This window comes from Budorcas taxicolor, chromosome 2, assembly GCF_023091745.1.
Source record: "Budorcas taxicolor isolate Tak-1 chromosome 2, Takin1.1, whole genome shotgun sequence".
NCBI lineage: Eukaryota > Metazoa > Chordata > Mammalia > Artiodactyla > Bovidae > Budorcas > Budorcas taxicolor.
In genome coordinates, this window is record NC_068911.1 from 120879510 (window position 1) to 120902128 (window position 22619).

The window sequence follows — 22619 nt, forward strand, 5'->3', positions numbered from 1 at the left end:
GATGTCTGGCTCTAGGTGAGTGATCACACCATAGTGATTATCTGGGTTGTGAACCTCTTTTTTGTACAGTTCTTCTATGTATTCTTGCCACCTCTTCTTAATATCTTCTGCTTCTGTTAGGTCCCTACCATTTCTGTCCTTCATTGAGCCCATCTTCGCATGAAATGTTCCCTTGGTATCTCTAATTTTCCTGAAGAGAAAATTAGTCTAGTCTAATTTTCCATTCTAGTCTTTCCCATTCTATTGGTCTTTTCCTCTATTTCTTTGCTTTAATTGCTGAGGAAGGCTTTCTTATCTCTCCTTGCTAGTCTTTGGAACTCTACATTCAAACGGGTTTCTCTTTCCTTTTCTCCTTTGCTTTTCACTTCCCTTCTTTTCACAGCTATTTGTAAGGCCTCTTCAGACAGACATTTTGCGTTTTTGCATTTCTTTTTCTTGGGGATGCTTTTGATTCCCATCTCCTGTACAATGTCACGAACTTCCGTCCATAGTTCTTCAGTCAGGCTCTCTATCAGATCTAGTCCCTTAAATCTATTTCTCACTTCCACTGTATAGTCATAAGGGATTTGATTTATGTCATACCTGAATGGTCTAGTGGTTTTCTCCACGTTCTTTAATTTCAGTCTGAATTTGGCAATAAGGAGTTCATGATATAAGCCACAGTCAGCTCCCGGTCTTGCTTTTGCTGACTGTATAGAGCTTCTCCATCTTTGGCTGCAAAGAACATAATCAATCTGATTTTGATGTTGACCACCTGGTGATGCCCATGTGTAGAGTCTTCTCTTGTGTTGTAGGAAGAGGGTGTTTGCTATGACCAGTGTGTTCTCTTGGCAGAACTCTATTGACCTTCGCCCTGCTTCATTCTGTATTCCAAGGTCAAATTTGCCTGTTACCCCAGGTGTTTCTTGACTGCCTACTTTTGCATTCCAGTCCCCTATAATGAAAAGGACATCTTTTTTGGGTGTTAGTTCTAGAAGGTCTTGTAGGTCTTCATAGAACTGTTCAACTTCAGCTTCTTCAGTGTTACTGTTAGGGGCATATACTTGGATTATCGTGATATTGAATGGTTTGCCTTGGAAACTAACAGAGATCATTCTGTCGTTTTTGTAATTGTATCCATGTACTAGGGATTATTTTCTAAGTCAAGTTTTTAAAAAACCTAAATGTTACACTGTCTACATAGCAAAAATCATAAAAGAGGACATAATCAAAAATTAATAAAAACAATAGAATAAAGCAAAAATGATCATCCTTATGGTTGTAGTTCAGTTCAGTTCAGTCGCTCAGTCCTTTCTGACTCTTTGCGACCCCATGAATCACAGCACGCCAGGCATCCCTGTCCATCACCTACTCCCAGAGTTCACTCAGACTCATGTCCATCGAGTCATTGATGCCATCCAGCCATCTCATCCTCTGTCGTCCCCTTCTCCTCCTGCCCCCAATCCCTCTCAGCATCAGAGTATTTTCCAATGAGTCAACTCTTCGCATGAGGTGGCCAAAGTTGTAGTAATACAGTTAAATTTTTTCTAAACTTCCTCAGGTGGTTAATAGTCTCATATTTCCTTAATAAACAAACACCAGACATGTGTGGTTTGTGATTAACACACTTATAGCAGAAAATACCAAAATGATTATTTTTTAAAAGTTGGAATTGGGGACAAAGACACATCAATTAAATTTATGCAAACTTAAAGCAGAGATAGAAAAATTAGTACCGTTGAAAATAAAAATTAAGATTAAAACTATAAAAGCTGTTGTAAAAATTGCCTGGGGGCTTCCTTGATGGCTCAGTGGTAAGGAGTCCACCTGACAATGTAGGATTAATCCTGGATCAGGAAGATACCCTGGAGAAAGAAATGGCAATCCTCTCCATAGTATTATTGCTTGGAGAACACCATGGGCAGAGGAGCCTGGTGGGCTACTGTCCATGGGGTCACAAAGAGTCAGATATGATTTAGCGACTAAATAACTACAACAAGTACTAATTTTTGTGGTCCTTAATTTAAAATGCCTATAAGGAATAGATATGTATGTATATTAAATAGTCAATCAAATGCCAAAAAAAAGAAAAAAGCTTATTTCTAGCAATTAGATGTTGATTGACACTGTCCTGATGTGAGTTGCATGTTTTCTAGGATTCAGGGATCAGGAGCCAGGCTAAAGGAAGTGGTCATTGCTTTTCCAGTTCAGTTTGCTAGATGAGTCATCTAATAGGCAGAGTTTAAGGAGAAAAGCTAGTGTTCAGAATTTGAGTGAAACTAAGATGCCAGCTGAGCTAAGCAGGAGAACAGTTTAAAAATGATCAATTTTCATTTTTTTTTGCAAATAATTGCTAAAATCATTTGACCCTCCCTGGTCATGCACAGCAGTGATCTTAGTCTGGATGACTTGCTGAAAAAAAACATAGTTTAAAGCAAGATTTTGATTTTTGTTCTTGCAATTTTAATAAATCAGATAAAGTTATAAATGCAAATGATTTAAGGGATATGACTAGTAGTATACAATTAAAAGTATACAAGTATAGCTTACAAATCTTTATGAAGTATTTAGAAAAATTACTACTAGAGACATAGGAAAGAAAATCAGTAATATATGAAGCATGATTTTCCATTCTAACTTATCTGATAATGAACTAAATCTATAATTCAATAGCATAATTATAACCTCAAATTCTCAACTACTCGAAAAACTTAAAATATAAAACAGGTTAAAAATTTACATTCACACTGGGACATGCAGAAATACAATTTTGCTTCTTTTCCCACATGAATTTAATATATTCACCAGTCCCTGATTCCTCTGTAGCAGAAAAATCTAACCTTGATGATAGGTTAGTTGATAGGTTAGAATGTTAGTGCCTATTTAAAATTTAGTTAGTGCCTATTTAAAATTTACTGCACTATTCTGTATGTGCTGAGGTATATGGGGTTTCTTCTTGCTCCTTCTTTTCATTTCCATGTGCTTATCACTGACTGGGGGCTTGTGGATAGCCTTGCATGGGTATAAAGTGTCTGCTTCGGTAGCCATTGTCCTTGGTACCTGCGATGGCTTCAGGCTGTGGGGTCTAGTCATCTGAACATTTGGACCTCCAAATCAGCTAGTAGGACTTTACACACTCACTGAAGACCTCAGTCCATCCATATTCCCCATGCTGCTTTCATGGCCCGGGGGACCTCAGCAGTCTACCTCCTACAGTGCCCCAGTGATCAGGCCATTAAGACCCAACCCTCAGAAACCTCTTTGCTGCTACTTCTTATAGCTGTTGCTAACCTGTCTCTCTTGCAGCTAAGTTTCACTCTGAGGCCATGATAAATCTGAAGCATTTTTAACAGGCTTACAGGCATCACTGTTGTAGGAATCAGGGGAGAAATAACTCCTTGCATTTTCCAAAATCTGTCTTGTGACTTTCATCCACATTCACTCCATTCACTCATCAGGTTTCAGTCTCCCAGAGAGAAGCAAAAAGAGAGGTCCCACAGTATGTAATCTATGGTACTTTTGTTTCCACTAACTTTTTCCTAATATCTTCCACCCAGGCTAGAAAGAGTTTTCTTTCCTTGATGAAATGGGAAATTACAATTTTGTAACATATACTCTCCTCCATACTGTTTGACTTAAAAACTCTCTACTCCAAATCCTTCAAACATGTTTCCTTTTCTGTTTTGCTACTTAATTTTTTTAAAAAATTGTTCTTTCTTTTTTTTGAATATTGACCTAATGTTTTCTTAAATCACAGCTGAGTGAAGTAGAACATTATTTTTTTTTTCACAAATTGAAGGTGGCCCAAAAAATGAACAAAATTTTCATTATGTATTTAAAATTATAAAAAGAATAATAACTTATGTCCACACAAAATCTCAACATTAATGATTACAGCAGTTTTATCCATAGCTGTCAAAATTTGGAAGCAATGAAGACGTCTTTCTGTAAGTGAATGTGTAAACAAACTGCACTATGTACAGACAATGGAATATTATTCAATGCTAAAACAATAAATGAACTTTCTAGCCATATAAAGATATGGTGAAACCTTAAATTCATATTATTAAGTGAAAGAAGCCAATCTGAAATGGTTATTTACTGTGTGATTCCAACAATATGACATTCTGGAAAAGGTAAAACTATTGAAACAGTTAAAAGATCAATGGTTGCCAGGGATTAGAATCAGGGGCTGGGGGAAGGAAGAATTAGCAAAGAAAAGAGGATTTTTACAGCAGTGAAACTGTTCTATATGATGCTATACTGGTGGATGCATGTAATAATACATTTGTCCAAACCTATAGAATGTATAATACCAAAAGTAAAACATAATGTATGCTATGGACTTTGGGTGATCGTGATGTGTGAATGTAGGTCCACCAATTGAAACAAACCACTGATGGAAGCTTTTGTCAATGGGAGAGGAGACTGTGCATGTTTGGGGGCACAGAGTAAGTGGGAAAACTCTCTACCTTCCTCTCAATTCTGCTGTGAAACAAAAGCTGCTCTAACATAATAAAGTGTTTTAAAAAATAAATACAAATAACAAATAGTCAACTCTGTTTTTACCTCACAAATTTGATTTATGCAATTTACAAAAGGGAAATGAATCTTTTTAATGCAAATGACTCAAATTGAAAATATTGGAATACTGCAATAAATCAACAAGGAAATTATCGAAGCAATGTTTTTGCAAAGTATTTTTAGAATTGACAAACTCACTTTTTTTTTGTTTTCCAGAATATGTCTCAAGAGATATGAGTCATTTTTAAATAGAGTCAAAGATAAAACTTCCAGAGTTTTACTGAAAGACAAATTTAGACTTGATCTAAATACTTGGCAAAAGAAAACTAGAGCTCAAACTCATTTACAATTTAAAGTGGGAGCACATGTATTTCAAGGCAAATAGAACATACATGTGGTTCAGTCAAAGAGAATCTATTAATTTATGATCTATTAATATAATTCAACCCACCAACAGCTTAAATGCAAAATACTCTGTATTCTGTCACATGAATTTTTGAAATACCAATCAATGAATAAAACGGAGCATTCATTCATTTCAAACAAATAATAAATAAGTAAGCATCTAAATAATTTATGTGGAAAATGGGACTAGAAGTATCTCTTTAATGTGATATGGAATCAGAATCAGTATATACTGGGAAATATACAAAAATACTGTTATTTTTGTTGTTTTTTATTTTTTTGCTAATGTTCCATACCATAATTATTGTTTATTGCTGTTTTGGCTATATTTTAGAAAGTTTGGGTGAGGACAATGAAACAAAAAATGTATAAAAATTGGCTTGTAAAAAGAGGCAAGTATTTTAGGTATTTCATATGATTAGTACCTTCAAAAGTTCAATGAAATTAGCTAAAAAATATATTATTTAATGTGCAGGTGTCTGGATTGAGAAAACAATAGGAGAGGCATATAATTTTCTTAATGCAATTTTTAATTAATAAAAAACAAGGAATTTACACTGGAATTTATTGAGATATAAATGACATATAATGTTATGCTGGTTTTGTATAGCATAATGATCTGATATTTGCACAACATGTTTTTTAGATTTCATACAGTGGAAATTGTTAAAAGCTTGAAATTCAGTGGAATTAAGTTGATGATGAATATGTGAATGAGAAAAGTAAACTAATAACCTTAGGTGAGAGGCCTTACCAAAAATATTTTGAAAATAGAAACAGACCCTGAATTATTATAAAAGAAGATGAAATATTTAAAAAACAACATTCTTCATTAAGTAAATGTGTTCATGGAAATAACAAATTCCATATTAATTCTCAAACTTCCAATAGACTACTTTAAATAAAATTATTCTGAAATTAAATTTTAAAATTAAAAAGGCAAAATATAAAATAATTATATTAGAGTAAAATAATAGAAAACAGACATGAGCAGCAGGGTTAATCATTCTTATCATAAATGTATAAAGAAATAATTTTTAAAAATAGTGTGGAATTTATGCGGGAAAAAGTAGACATCTGTAAAGAGCCCTTGCTTAATCTGTAGCTATTCATATAAGAAGACATTTCCACTGGGAGAACAAATCCTTCTGAAATATACTCAAGCATTCATACGATTTAAGTATTATATGCCGAAGGTAACATTTCAAAGCAGGGAAGAAAAACTGGGTTACTCACTAAATGGATTGGGATAAACCTGATGATAGAAACTACTCTGCTTCTGTTTTAAAATAGGAAGAATATTCATAACAGTTCAGGTTTGTTTTAAAAAGAATATTTTCTTTCCAAAAGTAATTTGTAGTAATTTTTACTGGAAAGGGAAGTGGTAAACATAAATACTATTCCATCGCTTTCCCAGAGACAACTACCATTAATAGCTCAGTGGTATTTCCTCAGATCTAAATTGTAAGCCCATTTTTTATTATTGACATCATACCTTACTCCCAACTATAACTCCTGTATTTTTAAATCAACATTCCACTCATTTTCCACTTTACAACAAATGTTTTCTAAGCACCATTATTGACAACTAAGTAAGAGCCTATTATATCATTTCTCAATTTTTCCCTCTAAATAAATGCATGAGTTATGTGAATTGTTTCCTATTTTTCATCTTCATAAAATATTTCCATAACAGCTGTGTTGATAAGGTGTTTTTGATACAGTACAGAATAAACTAGGCCTGAATAGAGGTATATTTTGTTTGTCCCTTGGTTTTACTTTGATTGTACTCTCTAAGATATTTGCATAAGAGATAAATATAAAGATGTTGATTTTCTTTGCTTTTTTCTTCCTTCTGTAAATTATTGTTGTATTTAGTATTAAAAGGGTTCAGAAAGAATGTAAAATAGTTTTGTAAAATAAGCTTTTAAGAAGAAAGCAATTACAGTTATTTTTATGTGGCCTAATCAGTATCCTTTTAAATGTGTAATCAAGTGGCATCTATAATTATTTGAGCCACTTGGCTCATGCTACAACTGAATCTAGTGAAATTCACTTGCTTACTTTCCTTTTCCTTTACTTCTTTTTTAGAGCTTATAACTAAAAGTTGTTTTTTTTTTTTTTCTTCCATGAAGCTTAGTTTTGGAGGAATTCCAGTACCAGGCAAACCTGGGACCTTTTTAAAGAAAAACTTCCATGGATGTATTGAAAACCTTTACTACAATGGAGTAAACATAATTGACCTGGCTAAAAGGCGAAAGCATCAGATCTATACTGTGGTAAGTCAGCATCCATTCCAGCTTGATGATTTCTAACATTTCAATGTGGTTAAGACTTGCTTTCCCCATCATACACCTGGCACTTCCTCATAATACATTTACATCACACTCTTGGATGTCTAAAGAGACTCCAAGGTGAAATTGGAGAGAGGGAGGCACAGTAGGGACTGAGTGGGTATGAACTGCATAACTGGGGGAAACCAATGCTTTAGAGGTACCTACTGAATTGGACGGAGGAGCCTGGAGGGCTACAGTCCACGGGGTCGCAAAGAGTTGGACACGACTGAGCGACTTCACTTTCACTTCACTGAATTCTATGTTCCTGGCTTGAGTTTGTGCCATCTGTGGGCGGGGCTTGCAATCTATACCGGGTTGAATGAATTTCTTTATTATCCCTGAGAAATGCAGCAAAAGAACCACAGATTCTATTAAATTCTATTGCTGGTGAATTATATATTTGTCTACTTACTGCTGTTGTTAAAAAGTTGGGCATTTTGAAGAACAGAGGTTAAATTTTTGATGTTGCTCCTTGGGTCTCAAGATCCCAATACATGCTTGCTTTCTTCTTTCCACCATTTAGAAGTTTCCTTGGTTTTATTTATATATAATGTTAGAGTTTTTAGTTGTACCTAGTGGAAGAAATAGAGAAAATCATACTACTCCATCCTCCTAGAAGCAGAGGTCCATTAAACTAACAGTATTGTAAAAGCTTTCACAAGACTAGACCCCCTTATCATTGACTAGTAGATGATGCTTCTCCTTGCAATCTGATCACTGGACTACCTGGAAAAATTGGAATTTAAATGATCTTGGGTTTTTTTTCCCTTGATAAGTATAATGTATAAAAATATTTTATGTTTGGAGTTTCCACATATTAACACATTTTTTTTTTTTTTAAGCCTTGCTTGTGGAAAATCACAGTTTGGTTAAAGTCTATAATATTTTAAAACACTTGTCCCTAGCTCAGGCTCCAGGCTTTTGACAATGTTACCTATATGTGCCAAGGTTATTCATTAACTAATTAACTAATCCACATTGCAGGCAGATTCTTTACCAGCTGAGTCAACAGGGGAGCTCGTGAATACTGGAGTAGATAGCCTATCCCTTCTCCAGCAGATCTTCCCGACTCAGGAGTTGAACCACAGTCTCTTGCATGGCAGGCAGATTCTTTACCAGCTGAGCTACCAAGTTAGGAAGTCCTAACATTATTTATTAACTAATTAACCTAAGCACTAACTTGCTGATGACATTTTGTTTAGGCATAGGTCAGGAAAGCATACTCCTGCCCATTGTTCCTCAATATTATTCCTGCAAAATATTTCATAACATACACATTTCATTGAGTTTAATCTACAGAAACAGTGGGATCACACATCACTAGGAGTTTGAAAGTGATACTCAGTAATGTCTGACTCTTTGTGACCCCATGGACTGTATAGTCCATGGAATTCTCCAGGCCATGGAATTCTCCAGGAGTGGGTAGCCCTTCCCTTTTCCAGGGGATCTTCCCAATCTAGGGATCAAACCCAGGTCTCCTGCATTGCAGGCGGATTCTTTACCAGCTGAGCCACAAGGGAAGCCCAAGAATACTGGAGTGGGTAGCCTATATCTTCTCCAGAGGATCTTCCTGACCCAGGAATTGAACCTGGGTGTTCTGCATTGCAGGCGGATTCTTTATCAACTGAACTAGTTTAGCTTAGACTAATACCATGAATGTCAATGCACCTGAAAGGAGAACAGAACTGCCTGTCATTATGGGAAGAGTTGGAATCACAATTTGAAACACACAGAACTTAATGAAACATTGCTACTTTCATTGTTCACAGACTGGCTTCAGAAGTGTGAGAACCTGAGCCTTAGATAGAAATAAACCCAATTCCTATTGTTATCAAGTCCAAACTTGTGCTGTTTGCCCCTCAATAGGCCAATAAATGGAGAGATGAGCCCTTGGGGCAAGGAATAGCGACTTTCTTCAGAAAGCCAGCAGACCTAGGAGTCCCAAAGAACCATCTTCTCCAAGCTAAAATTTAGACTTTTTAATGCTAAAATAGGAGGGAGTGAGCCTGTTGCACGCTTGTTGGTGTAAAAATGCTTTGTTATTGCAGCTGTCCACATAGGTCAGATCATGGTGTTCCTCAAACCTCCAATAAGACAGGTGTTATTTTCTGTTTGGCAAGTTTTACCTATATGAATGAAAAAGTATTATATCTTTAATGAGCAGAGCATTGAAAAAGGGCTCTCCTGTATATTTCAGGCTATGGACAACATTCTTAACTTGTAGTAAAAGCAACAGAATATAAAAGTTAAAGTTAAAGAAACATATCCAATATGGAGTCCGATTTGTCTTCCCTATTACACTTTGGCAACACTCATAGAAAACTCCACACATAAATTAAGTTAGGAAATATATTAAATGATAAGATATATTAAATAATAAGTCATTGAATATACAGAGCAAAAAAAGGGAAGTCAGGGAGGATAAGGAGGGGAAAATCCCGTGAATTTATGAGTATTGATAGCTTTCATCATTTCCTTTTTGGAGAGGATCATTAGCTACAATTTTAATAAATGTTTTGTTGATTTTAAACTATTATAGCACTTACCAAGCTACCAAAATTTCACTACCATACTTGATTTCTCAGAGTTTAATTGGCAGTATTATTAATATGAATCATAAAGAATCTATTTTATCATTAATGCACTTGGGGGGAAATTCAAAAAAAATAATTTTTGGTTCTTTGCAGATAAAGAACCATTAGTGTTAAACTTCTCAATTTAAAGGGTGGGATAAACATATTATTTTTCTCCCAAATTGCTTCTATCACCTTGCTTAGGTGAAATTTCCTATCACTACACACACACACACACACACACACACACACACATTTATACACTTTGTCTCTTTTCTTTAGGAATTCCACATGGAGAGGAATTGTTTGCACCATTAATTACACATACAAACAGTTTTATTCCCCTACTCAGGCTTACAGTTTCCCCCAAAGACATGGTATCAACTACAAAATCAGCTTTGTTCCAAGTCACTAAGCCACAGATGTGCCAAGTAAGGGCTTTTGAGAAGGATGATGTTTTTGTCCTTTGCCAGTGTTCACAGGCTCTCACAGTTACTGAGTTTGGGAAAGTTCGGAGTTGAGCAGAAGACTCAGGGAATCAACAAATCAGGCAACAAATTTAAGGTAATACCCATCAGTTACAAAAGGTAATTCAAGAAGCACAAGCCACATCCAGCACAGAACCCTCTCTGACAGGCTGCATTTCTGCAGCATCCCTATTGCAATTCATCATTCCTTTCTTGTGGGACCTGCCCACTCCTTGGAGATTTAACAGCTGTTCCATGGGGACAATTCAATTTAGTCTTTATAGCTCGATTTGACTACAAGACGATCCTCCACATCCCGAGATGCAGTAAAACTAACAGCTTAGAGTAGACATAAAAAGCACCTCACTTTTCTACCTCAAATCTTGCACACTATGCTAATATAGTACCATATAACAAACAATCAGAAAATAAATGGTCCATTGAAGTGTGTGTACAGTACCTGTAATGTGGATTATTATATACATAATATAAGAAATATATTGCCTTGCAATTTTCCTGAAAATGATTAATTTCATATCTTCTACTTCATAACAAATGCCACTTTCTTGGAGCTCTCCTTTAAGAGTTTTGAGTCCCCTTTCACAGAGGCAATGAGAGTAACTTGGTGGTCTGAAAGTTGTCTTGATTATAGGTATTAAAATGATTATTTCTCATTTAAAAGAAAAGCATAGGAGAAATGCTTATATAACTTTACTTAACCTTCAGTGGGAGGGGGGATAAAGGCAGATGGCCATTAGCAGGACTATGTTTATAGAACTGGCTTTGGAGCTATTTGACCATGTCAATTGGCTTCTGTATCTTTGTCTCCAAATAGTTGGATGGGTGTTGGCTAAGAAGCACGTGTGATGATACCCCGAACTTCATGGCTGAAATGGCTAAGCAATCACAAAATGCATTTCTCCTCAGTCTACAGGAAAGCCTGACAGTCTTCTCAATACAGTGTTCCTGGGCAGCACCATAGTTATATAATTGTTGATAAACTGTTCAGATGCCTAATCTTAATCAAGGGCTCACTCAGTCATGGAGCCTAGGGCAATTTACCAAACCTCAGTATCTTCATATGTAAAATGAGACAATTATAGTTCCTACCTCAGATTGTTATTGTGATGATTAATATATGTTTAGCACAGTGTAAGGCTCATTTAAAAAAAAAAAAAAAAAAAGAATCACCTGCAATGCAGGAGGCCCGGGTTTGATCGCAGGGTCAGGAAGATCCCCTTGTGATAGTAACGGCAACTCACTCCAGTATTTTTCCCTGGGAAGTCCCATAGACAGAGAAGGCTGGTGGGCTATAGTGAATGGAGTCGCAAGAGTCAGACAAAACTTAGTGACTAAACCACCACCACCACCAAGGTCCACAGTAAGCACTCAGTACTTTGAAGGTATTATTAAGGAACATTTCTACCAATCAGTCAGTTCAGTTGCTCAGTTGTGTCTGACTCTTTGTGACCCGATGAACTGCAGAATGCCAGGCTTCCCTGTCCATCACCAACTCCTGAAGCTTACTTAAATTCATGTCCATTGACTATCAAACTATCTCATCCTCTGTAGTCCCCTTCTGCTCCCGCCTTCAATCTTTCCCAGAATCAGGGTCATTTTCCAATGAGTAGGTTCTTCCCATCAGGTGGCCAAAGTATTGGAGTTTCAGCTTCAGTATGAGTCCTTCCAATGAATATTCAGGACTGATTTCCTTTAGGATAGATTGGTTGGATCTCCTTGCAGTCCAAGAGACTCTCAAGAATCTTCTCCAACACCACAGTTCAAAAGCATCAATTCTTTGGCTCTCAACTTTCTTTGTAGACCAACTCTCACATCCATATATGACTACTGGAAAAATCAAAGCTTTGACTAGATGGACCTTTGTTGACAAAGTAATGTCTCTGGTTTTTAATATGCTGTCTAGGTTGATCATAACTTTCCTTCCAAGGAGCAAGCGTCTTTTAATTTCATGGCGACAGTCACCATCTCCAGTGATTGTGGATCCCAAGAAAATAAAGTCTGTCACTGGTTCCATTGTTTCCCCATCTATTTGCCATGAAATGACGGGACCAGATGCCATGATCTTAGTTTTTTGAATGTTAAACTTTAAGCCAACTTTTTCACTCTCATCAAGCACTTTCATGATGAGCACTTTCATCAAGAGGCTCGTAAGTTCTTCTTCATGTTCTGCCATAAGTATGGTGTTATCTGCATATCTGAGGTTATTGATATTTCTCCTGGCAATCTTGATTCCAGCTTGTGTTTCTTCCAGCCTAGCATTTCTCATGATGTACTCTGCATGTAAGTTAAATAAACAGGGTGACAGTATACAGCTTTGATGGACTCCTTTCCCAATTTGGAACCAGTCTGTTGTTCCATGTTCAATTTTAACTGTTGCTTCTTGACCTGTATACAGATTTCTCAGGAGGCAGATCAGGTGGTTTGGTATTCCCATTTCTTTAAGAATTTTCCACAGTTTGTTGTGATCCACACAGTCAAAGGCTTTGGCATAGTCAAAGAAACAGAAATAGATGTTTTTTGGGAATTCACTTGCATTTTCAATGTGGTTCATGTACTGTTAAAGCCTGGCTTGGAGAATTGTGAGCATTTGAGTAGTTTCAGAATTATTTGCCTTTCCCTTTCTTTGGGACTGGAATGAAAACTGACCTTTTCCAGTCCTGTGGCCACGGTTGAGTTTCCCAAATTTGCTGGCGTATTGAGTGCAGCACTTTCACAGCAACATCTCTTAGGATTTGAAATAGCTCAACTGGAATTCCATCACCTCCACTAGCTTTGTTCATAGTGATGCTTCCTAAGGCCCACTTGACTTCAGATTCCAGGATGTCTGGCTCTAGGTGAGTGATCACACCATCGTGATTATCTGGGTCATTAAGATCTTTATTGTCTAGTTCTTCTGTGTATTCTTGCCACCTCTTCTTAATATCTTCTGCTTCTGTTAGGTCCATACCATTTCTGTCCTTTATTGAGCCCACTTTTGCATGAAATGTTCCCTTGATATCTCTAATTTTCTTGAAGAGATCTCTAGTCTTTCCCATTCTATTGTTTTCCTCTATCTTTTTGCACTGATCACTGAGGAAGGCTTTCTTATCTCTTCTTGGTATTCTTTGGAGCTCTGCATTCAAATGGGTATATCTTTCCTTTGCTTCTTTGCCTTTCACTTATTTTCTTTTCACAGCTATTTGTAAGGCCTTCTCAGATAACCATTTTGCCTTTTTGAATTTCTTTTTCTTGGTGATGGTCTTGATCACTGCCTCCTGCACAATGTCACAAACCTCTGTTCATAGTTCTTCAGGTACTTTATCAGATCTAATCCCTTCAATCTATTTGTCACTTTCAGTGCATAATTGTAAGGGATTTGATTTAGGTCATACCTGAATGGTCTAGTGGTTTTCCCAACTTTCTTCAATTTAAGTCTGAATTTGTCAGTAAGGCATTCATGATCTGAGCCACAGTCAGCTACCAGTCTTTTTTTTTTTTTTTTTTTTTTTTGCTGACTGTATAGAGCTTCTCCTTCTTTGTGTGCAAAGAATATAATCAGTTTGATTTCGGTATTGACCATCTGGTGATGTCCATGTGTAGAGACTTCTCTTGTGTTGTTGGAAGAGGGTGTTTGCTATGACCAGTGTGTTCTCTTGGCAAAATTCTGTTAACCTTTGCCCTGCTTCATTCTGTACTCCAAGGCCAAATTTGCCTGTTACTCCAGGTATTTCTTGACTTCCTGCATTCCAGTACCTTATAATGAAAAGGACATCTTTTTGAGGTGTTAGTTCTAGAAGGTTTTATAGGTCTTTATAGAACTGTTCAGTTGCAACTTCTTCAGCATTACTGGTTGGGGCATAGACTTGGATTATTGTGATATTGAATGGTTTGCTTGGAAATGAACAGAGATCATTCTGTAGTTTTTGAGATTGAATCCAAGTACAGCATTTTGGACTCTTTTGTTGACTATGATGGTTACTCCATTTCTTCTAAGGGATTCTTACCAATAAGTTCAACTTAAGTTGGCATGTAAGCCAATATTTATTTGTTGTTTTGTGTATATAATTAATGACTCACATAGTATTCATGCATTTTATGATCCCAAGAAATACTAAAAGTAGATTGGTTTGGTCATGTTCTGCTCCTGTATCTGTGGTTATAGTTTATTCCCAAACCATATAAATCATGAAGTACATTTTGGGTAAATGTATTATAGATCTCTTTTGTTTGAGGAATTTAATAACTCACTCTAGTCCAGATTTGATGAAATGATGGACTTCTTTAAAATAAGATATTTAAAAGAGATGTTGCCCAGTGGACTTGGGTGTAACAGGATACTAAGTAGGCTTTGTAAAATTTATCTTCTGTTTGCATGTCACTGCCATGAAAGTTGTTGGAGTGTGTTGTTTATTTCTTAAAGCTCTGAAGCCAAGAGATAAGGATACGTGTATACATGAGGTAACATACACATTCACATTTCCATATGTGTGGGCACCCATATGCCCGCACACACACACACACACAGACTTATAGTGTTTGTCTTACCTTCCTGTGGCTGAGAACCTCCTGAAAATTGCTCAGAGAAAAAAAATCCCTGGTGTCTAGTGAAGCCTAATCTCTAGCTTATTCCTGGGATCACATTTCATCCCTGTAGTTTGCTCTGTGGTAAATGATACTTTCCACTGATGGAAGGACTCATTTGGAAAAGCAACTAACCTACCAAATCTTCTCTCTCCACATTTCTACTGTTTCCACTGTCATTTGACCAGTCTGACATTCATATTACCTGCTTCTAGTTTGTATGCTCCTCGTACCTTGGAAAAAAAATATTCTCAAATTATTAGGTTTTAGAGAAGTGGCTTCCTTTCTGTCTTTGGGCAAAGTGAAATTAAATAGTTTCAATCATGTGAAGAGTAATGTAACAAAGTTGAAAAACAAACTAACAATTAAATGGTTATCTTCTCTGAAAATGGTCCTGCCTTAAATTGGTGTTATGATTTTTTTTCCTTAGGTGACTGGTTTCATTAACTCATCTGATGAAATCATTATTTGACATTACTAGACAAAACATCTTTAGAATGTTAAAAATATGCATCTCCATGTATTACTGATGCCCTTTGGAATATACAGAATAGAAAACCTAACCAGCCAGAGAGGAAAACACTGTTCTCATCTATATGTATTTCATTTTCAGATTTTAAATGTATATTTGATATAACATAAACCGTTTTTATTGACAATTTTATATCTTGCTTTTCATGGTTTAAAAACTATTATTTTCTGTGTCTTTAAAACTTTCATTAAACACTTCCAGTCACTTTACAACAATAATTTCTACAGTAAGTCCATTCACCATAGTTCATTCAAGAATCTATGGTGTTAAAATTTGGGTTGTTTGAATTTTTATTGCCAAAAATAATACTGAGATTACAAATATAAACTGAAATAATTTCCTGAAACTTAGAATGGATCAACAGAAATGAACATTAGTTTATGAAAAGTCTGTACCAATTTCCATCCTTCCCTCCCACAGTGTAGGAGGGAACCACTCATCCTGCCGGTTTCAACCCCTGCTTCAGTGTCATTAGAACACACAAGTACATTTTAAAAATGGGGCTTGGGGCTAAATTAAAGTGAAAATTGACTTAGGTATGCTCCTTCTTTGCAAAACCTCTGACCACATCAGAGGTCAGAGTGTCTGGGAAGAGCCTCCCTCCTTGTCCTCAGATGGTTGTGCTCCTGGCAGGCCCTCCTCCTGGCCCCATGGCTCTTTGCAAAGCTTTGCAACTAATGAGCTGGAGTGTGTTCCTTTTACACTCTTTTTCCCAGATAATAACAGCCATGACAATCCCTTCATGTGAAGACATCTTCTTTTGAGCACTTTCTTAGAGACAATGGCACAAATCACCATGCTAATGCCAGAATGGAGGGATGAGAGATAGACCCCGGTTGTATTAGTTCCTCTGTCCCAAAACATCTGTGAGAGGCAGGCAGGAGCAGACTGTTATTATCCACAATTTCTACTAAAAGATATTTTATGCTTAGGACTGGGAAAAGTCAGTGATATATAGTCAGTGGCTGTGTCATTCACAGCCTTCTTTCCTCTCTGCTGGAAACCACTACACCATCAGCTTTTATTCATTTTTATTATACAGCTATTTTTTTCTAGAGTCCTGAATGACTTTCATGTCAAACTGAAAAAAAAAAAAAAAAGAAAGTTTGAACAGATCTGTGAATAGCACCGCTTACCTGGGAATTGAGGACTATGAAATCCTTCAGAAATGACCCTTGTGTGATTTCCTAATTGCCAAATACATTTCTCATGGGTATTTCTTGCAATGTAGAAACTCTGGGCAAAATCCTTGTCTTTGACAAGAGGAAGAAAGGTGGCATCAGAGGTGAGAGTGTCTGGGAAGAGCCTCCCTCCTTATCCTCAGATGGTTGTGCTCCTGGCAGGCCCTCCTCCCAGCCCCATGGCTCTCACAATGCCCATCCTCTGGTATCTGGCTGTCAGGCTCTTCCTCCCAGGAGTAAGGAGATGGCTGAGAGTTCTGTGTAGGGATTCAACACCTGCCCAGAAACCCTACAACGAGTGGCTCTCATATTCCTACAAAACAGATAACAACTTCCCTGCTTGGGTTTTGAATCTTCTATAATCATCCCCTCTCTTCCTTAGGTTGATTTCCCACTTTCTCACCAGGGCTTCTTTTATAGCCAGTCCCAGAATAGTGACTGTTTCCGGAATTCACTGTAAGTGTCTCTTCCTCCATGCCTTTCATTCTTTCATTTAGTGTCTCCCATACTCACTAAACTACTTTTCTCCTTTACACGCTGTTGGTTCAGCCACACGATTGCCTTCCTCTTCCCAATTCACAAGTAGGGCTAGCATCTTAAACCAGCATGTGCCACTGACTCTCAGAAGTGGAGCAGGATCCTGGAGCCTTAGGCTGTATAGACCAAGACTCCCTGCCCTGTAGGGAGACCCAAGGGAACTGGAAACCAAGCAGACAATCCTACATTTCAGAGAGTGACTTAGGGGCTTTGGGGCTAAATAACCAAAAATTAGGACACATTTCAAAGTTATAAAAATGGAACCAGTAATAGGGTTACTGAGAAGCTGTTATGCTCCTGCCATCCATATGTTAACTTCTGAAGCTGTTATGTTCCTGCCTTCCAAATGTCTGTGGCTCCTTGGAGTGCAGGGCTAAGAAGAAGCATGGGGTAAGGCCCAGACTGGGTAGAAGAAAGTGCTGTGATCCCTAAGCAGAATGAAGATTGGGAAAGGAGTAGCATTCAGTGTGCTATTTGTGCTGGCCCTGTCCGGGCGTGTTCCAGAGCCCACACTCTCCTCTGAACATCTTTCAAACTCTAAGGTCCCTATGCTCTCCATGCTGTAAACTCACACTTACCTAATATGGCACAACTTAGAACTTGATTCATTACCGTCGTCAAGATATAGTTGTTGAGCATCTGCTGTATGCCAAAAACCAAAAACAAAAACAAAAACAAAAACAAATTCCTGCTTTCAGTGGATGGGAAACCTCTCAGCCCCAAACATGCACACCTTGGGAACAAGGTCACCATCAGAACTCAGAATCCAAAACCGATCCTCTGATCAGGGTGGATTCCTTATGCCTGCTCTCTGCTCTCCTGGCTGCCACTGTGCTTGTCACCCCTCCTCTGCTCACTGCTTTCTTGGTCTGACACTTTTTGTTTGTTTTACTACCTTGAGATCTCTCAGTGAATCTGCTTTTCCATTTGCTCTTACAGTCTTCTGCTTTATTTTAAAAGCTAAAAACAAATTTTATTGATTTTAATGTGTTAATTACTATTACACAGCAAAGGGATTCAGTTACACATTCTGAAAGAATGTATATATGTATACATATATTAGAAAGTGTATATATATATTATTTTTCATATTATTTTCTATGATGGTTTAGCACAGGATATGGAAAAAAGCTCCCTGTGCTATACAGTAGGACCTTGTTGTTTATCCATTTCTATACAATAGGTTGCATCTGCTAATCCCAAAGTCCCATGCCATTCCTTCCCATACACTCTTCTGCTTTCTGACTGTGACGGGAGCCTCTGCCTTCCAGGCTGCAAGGCTCACAGGGCTTCTGACTGCCTTCTGTCAGTCACTGCACGTTGGCCAGACTCAAACCTAGTTTATAAGAGTTCAGGAGAAAAAATGATGGAGCTAGCAGTTTGGCCACCTCATGCGAAGAGTTGACTCATTGGAAAAGACTCTGATTCTGGGAGGGATTGGAGGCAGGAGAAGAAGGGGATGACAGAGGATGAGATGGCTGGACGGCATCACTGACTCGATGGACGTGAGTCTGAGTGAACTCCGGGAGTTGGTGATGGACAGGGAAGCCTGGCGTGCTGCGATTCATGGGGTCGCAAAGAGTCGGACATGACTGAGCGACTGAACTGATCTGAACTGAACTGAGCAGTCAGGAGGAACTTCATGAAAATGATGAAAGTGTAGGAACTTTCCAAGAGTTTTGAAGAAAAAGATAACTCTTAACCAATTCCAAGTTCATAGGAAGGCAGGACAAGTGGAGTCATGGTATATGTACCAGCTCAAGGTGGGGACATGGTATTACTAGGAATACTGTTATGTTTTATTCTAGCTTGGTTCTTTCCAAAAGGTATTTTGTGTCACTCATAGTGTTAAATATGTGATGGGCAGCAAATGTTAATAGATGAAAGCATTCTGTATTGAAGAGGCTATGATCTTTGAAGGCAGTGAGAATAAATCCCAGAATGACCACATACTATCTATAGAATGTGGACCAGAGTTAGTCTGCAGTGTCTTCATCTACAAGGCAGAAATAATCATACTTATGTTACATATAAGGGACTTCCCTGTAGCTCAGATGGTAAAGAATCTGCCTGCAATGCAGGAGACCAGGGTTCAATCCCTGGGTCAGGAAGATTCCCTGGAGGAACTCATTCCAGTGTTCTTGCCTGGACAATTCCCTAGACAGAGGAGCCTGGTGGGCTACATTCTATAGGGTCACAAAGAGTCGGACATAATTGAGCAACTAACAGACACACACAGGATACACATATACCATGACTCCAGGGATAATGTAGGCATTGAATCACTAGGAGCTAACAATATCATCATAATTATTTTTATTGTCCCACTTTGCTCACCATTTCACATTTATATTTCCCATGAAGATCACATGAAAGCATGGGCCAGGCCCAAATTTTGACAGTCTTGGTCCTCTCTAAAGAGAGGACCTATAATTATATCTATCCTGTAATACAAATGCCCTTCTACAAGTACAACACTAAAGATTTTAGATCAGTGGCTATTAATATTTCAGGGGACTCATACACTTTAAGCAGATATTGAAAGCTATGAATACATTTTATTTTGCATAACAACTTGAAGGCACATAGATGCCCCTGAAGGCTATCCACAGACAGCAGGTCAAGAGTTTTAGATTGATTTTTAGATTAGAATTGTAGATAAAATTAAGCCTTTTCTCTGTCTTTATAAATTCCCAGTGATATTACATTAATGTCTTGTGTTGAATAGCCCGGACTCTGAACAAGTAGGTGACTGCGCTAGATCTGTTCCTCCTGTGACAGTGGGGCTGGCTTCTTAGAAACTCATCTTTTGTCACAGGATTTAGAAAATGCCTGTCTCCATGTTGTTTGAAAGGTAAAATTTAGTATAAAGAAATGATTATGGCTCAGATGGTAAAGCATATGCCTACAGTGCGGGAGACCTGGGTTCGATCCCTGTGTTAGGAAGATCCTCTGGAGAAGGAAATGGCACCCCACTCCAGTACTCCTGCCTGGAAAATCCCATGGACAGAGGAGCGTAGTAGGCTACAGCCCATGGGGTTGCAGAGTCTGACACGACTGGGCGACTTCACTTCACTTACTTCACAGTAGATGGTTAACTGCTAAACTGGTTAAAAGATAACTATAAGAGGTCCAGAAACAGCAAGTTAAAAAAAAAAATCAGGTACTTCCTCTAGGCTGAGAGGGTGGGCAGAGAAGGAACTGGGACCCTGCTCACCCTCTAGACTGAGATTCAGACCTTTCCAAAGGGGCCATGGTTACCAGGGGAACATGTAGCCCGAGAGCTACCTGTGGAAGCTGCCACCAGTGGGGAGGATGTGGGCAGAAGCTCCACCGTGCAGAGCTGACTAACTACCCAGTAGGACAAGAACCTGGAGGAGAAGTGGCTTCCAAGTGCTATGGCCCTACAGTGGTTCTCTAGCGCCTTCTACCAACCAAAACTAGCAATTGGCCCACTAACAAAAAAAAAAAAAACCTTACAAGATCCAACTGTAGCATCCCTAGCAGGGCGGCTTTGGTGCTGAAACTCAGATGTGGATAACTGTCATCATCTCCATCTCTTTTCTTTCTTTTAAAATCTAGCTTAAAATTGAGAGGCCCTACTACATATTTAAACTGCCACCGACAGTGTATGCTTGTGTTCTTGGGGCGGTGTATATGTGTGTGTATACACACTTGCATCTACAAAGATACACACATATTTTCTTTAGATATAAAAGGACAAACAGTACGTACTTTTGACATGTTTTTGTTTTTTATAATTTTGAGAAAGAGATCAGATCTTTAATTTGGAATTGACAACAAAGTACCATTTAAACATACACACCCACATAAAAGCATGTAACTGGCCCACATTTTGACAAAGTCTTGGTCCTCTCCAAAGAGACAGTTTGTTGTATCGATAACTGTTGCCTCTAATAGAATAAAATAACAGGGAAAATAAGAAAAAGGAAACAAATTAAAGAGAATGAAATGAGAGGCAGTAGATGTCAAGAAGAGGAGATTGTGAAGCCACATAGGAAAGACATGCATGTTCATGATTTTTGTCTCCTGAGCATAGACTTAGACAGTATTAGCCTGTCTCACAAATGTATGAAGTTTTGCAAAATCTCAAATACAGGTCCAGGCTTTAGATAGCAGTAAAGTATTCATATATTTAACTTTGCCATTACATGTTTGCTAATAGAGAATACTGAAACCACAACTATTTGATGTGTTCACATGATTTATTACACTAAAAAGCATCTCTCATAGTCAAAAAGTTAAGAGCATTCTGTAAGTAGACTTGCACTCAAAGTACCCAAACAATTTACCCTTCACATGAGGATTTGCAATGCTCCACTTCTCACAAAAGTGTCTCATCTTTCACCTAAAGATTTTCTCATGTTGTTTGCTCTTCTCTGAAATTGTTTTTTATTTCCCTGTTTTTCTACATTTTCTATAATATTTTAGTTCAAGGCTTCACTCCATTACTCCATTCCTGTCTGCCTGTGGGGTTACCCATTATACCCCATGGTGGTCAGTTATGTTCTCCCTGATGCTGTAACAAGCACCAAAGTTTGCTTATTTTACCCAAGGAAGCAAGTTTTTTGGAGATCTTTTCATATTTTTCTTCATGGTATCAATACAACCTGTGGCTCAACAAACATTTAAAAAATAATGATAATTTTTAGATGCAAAATAAAAGATTGACCAGGTCTTTATGAACCTAACTCTGATATCAAAACAAAGCCAACAGTACGCATGTAGCCTCCAGAAGCCACATGTGATAGAAATCTCATGCTTGATCAGATTTAAGGTGATGGTGTGCATTTATTTCAGTTACACACATCACATAGTGAGGCTTGTAAGCACACTCTGTTTGCATAGTATACTGCAAGAACCAGAGCTGGCACTCAGACTCAGAGGATGGATCATTCACTGCTAGCTTCCCATGGTTAATGGAAGATCGGGTAATCCTAGAAGACATGCTTAGTGTTCTATGTAGGCTTTGGTGAATGTGTTTCATACCACATGCATGGGCAAATATAATACTCCATCCTGGAACAACAGCGAAAACCTATTCTGTATTCTTCCAGGAAACTAGAAAGTGTTTGGATTTTATCAGATTGTGATCTCAGTGTGGTGACTAGAAATAAATCACTAAGACAATTGAAGCATCTTCTGTGTTTGCTTTTACCCTTAAAATTAAGTGTTTACAACCTGGGTTTGACAATTTATGGTTTAGCCTTAAATTTCAGTTCTTTGTGATCAAGATAGCCCTATAGTTCTCATAGACTGTTTAGGAAGCAGTAGGTAACCAAGTTTCTTAAGAGTTGTGAGATATTCAGTGCAGACACTGAATAACCAACAAGTACACCAATAAGTATCTTGCAAAAAATGTTTCATTTTCATTAAAAAATAATGTTGCACATGCAAACTATTATGTATAGAGTGGATAAACAACAAGACCATACTCTATGGCACAGGGGATTATATTCAATATTCTGTAGTAAACCAGAATG

At 37.7% G+C, this 22619-nt stretch overlaps 1 protein-coding gene across 1 annotated transcript in view; it reads left to right on the forward strand.

Annotated features, from left to right (window-relative positions):
* The window catches only part of CNTNAP5 (contactin associated protein family member 5), a 1081620-nt gene that overhangs the window by 540057 nt on the left and 518944 nt on the right, over positions 1-22619 (forward strand). Inside the window, exon 7 of the mRNA XM_052655589.1 lies at positions 7044-7187. Coding sequence (XP_052511549.1) covers positions 7044-7187 — 144 coding nt within the window. The remainder of the gene's footprint in view (positions 1-7043; positions 7188-22619) is intronic.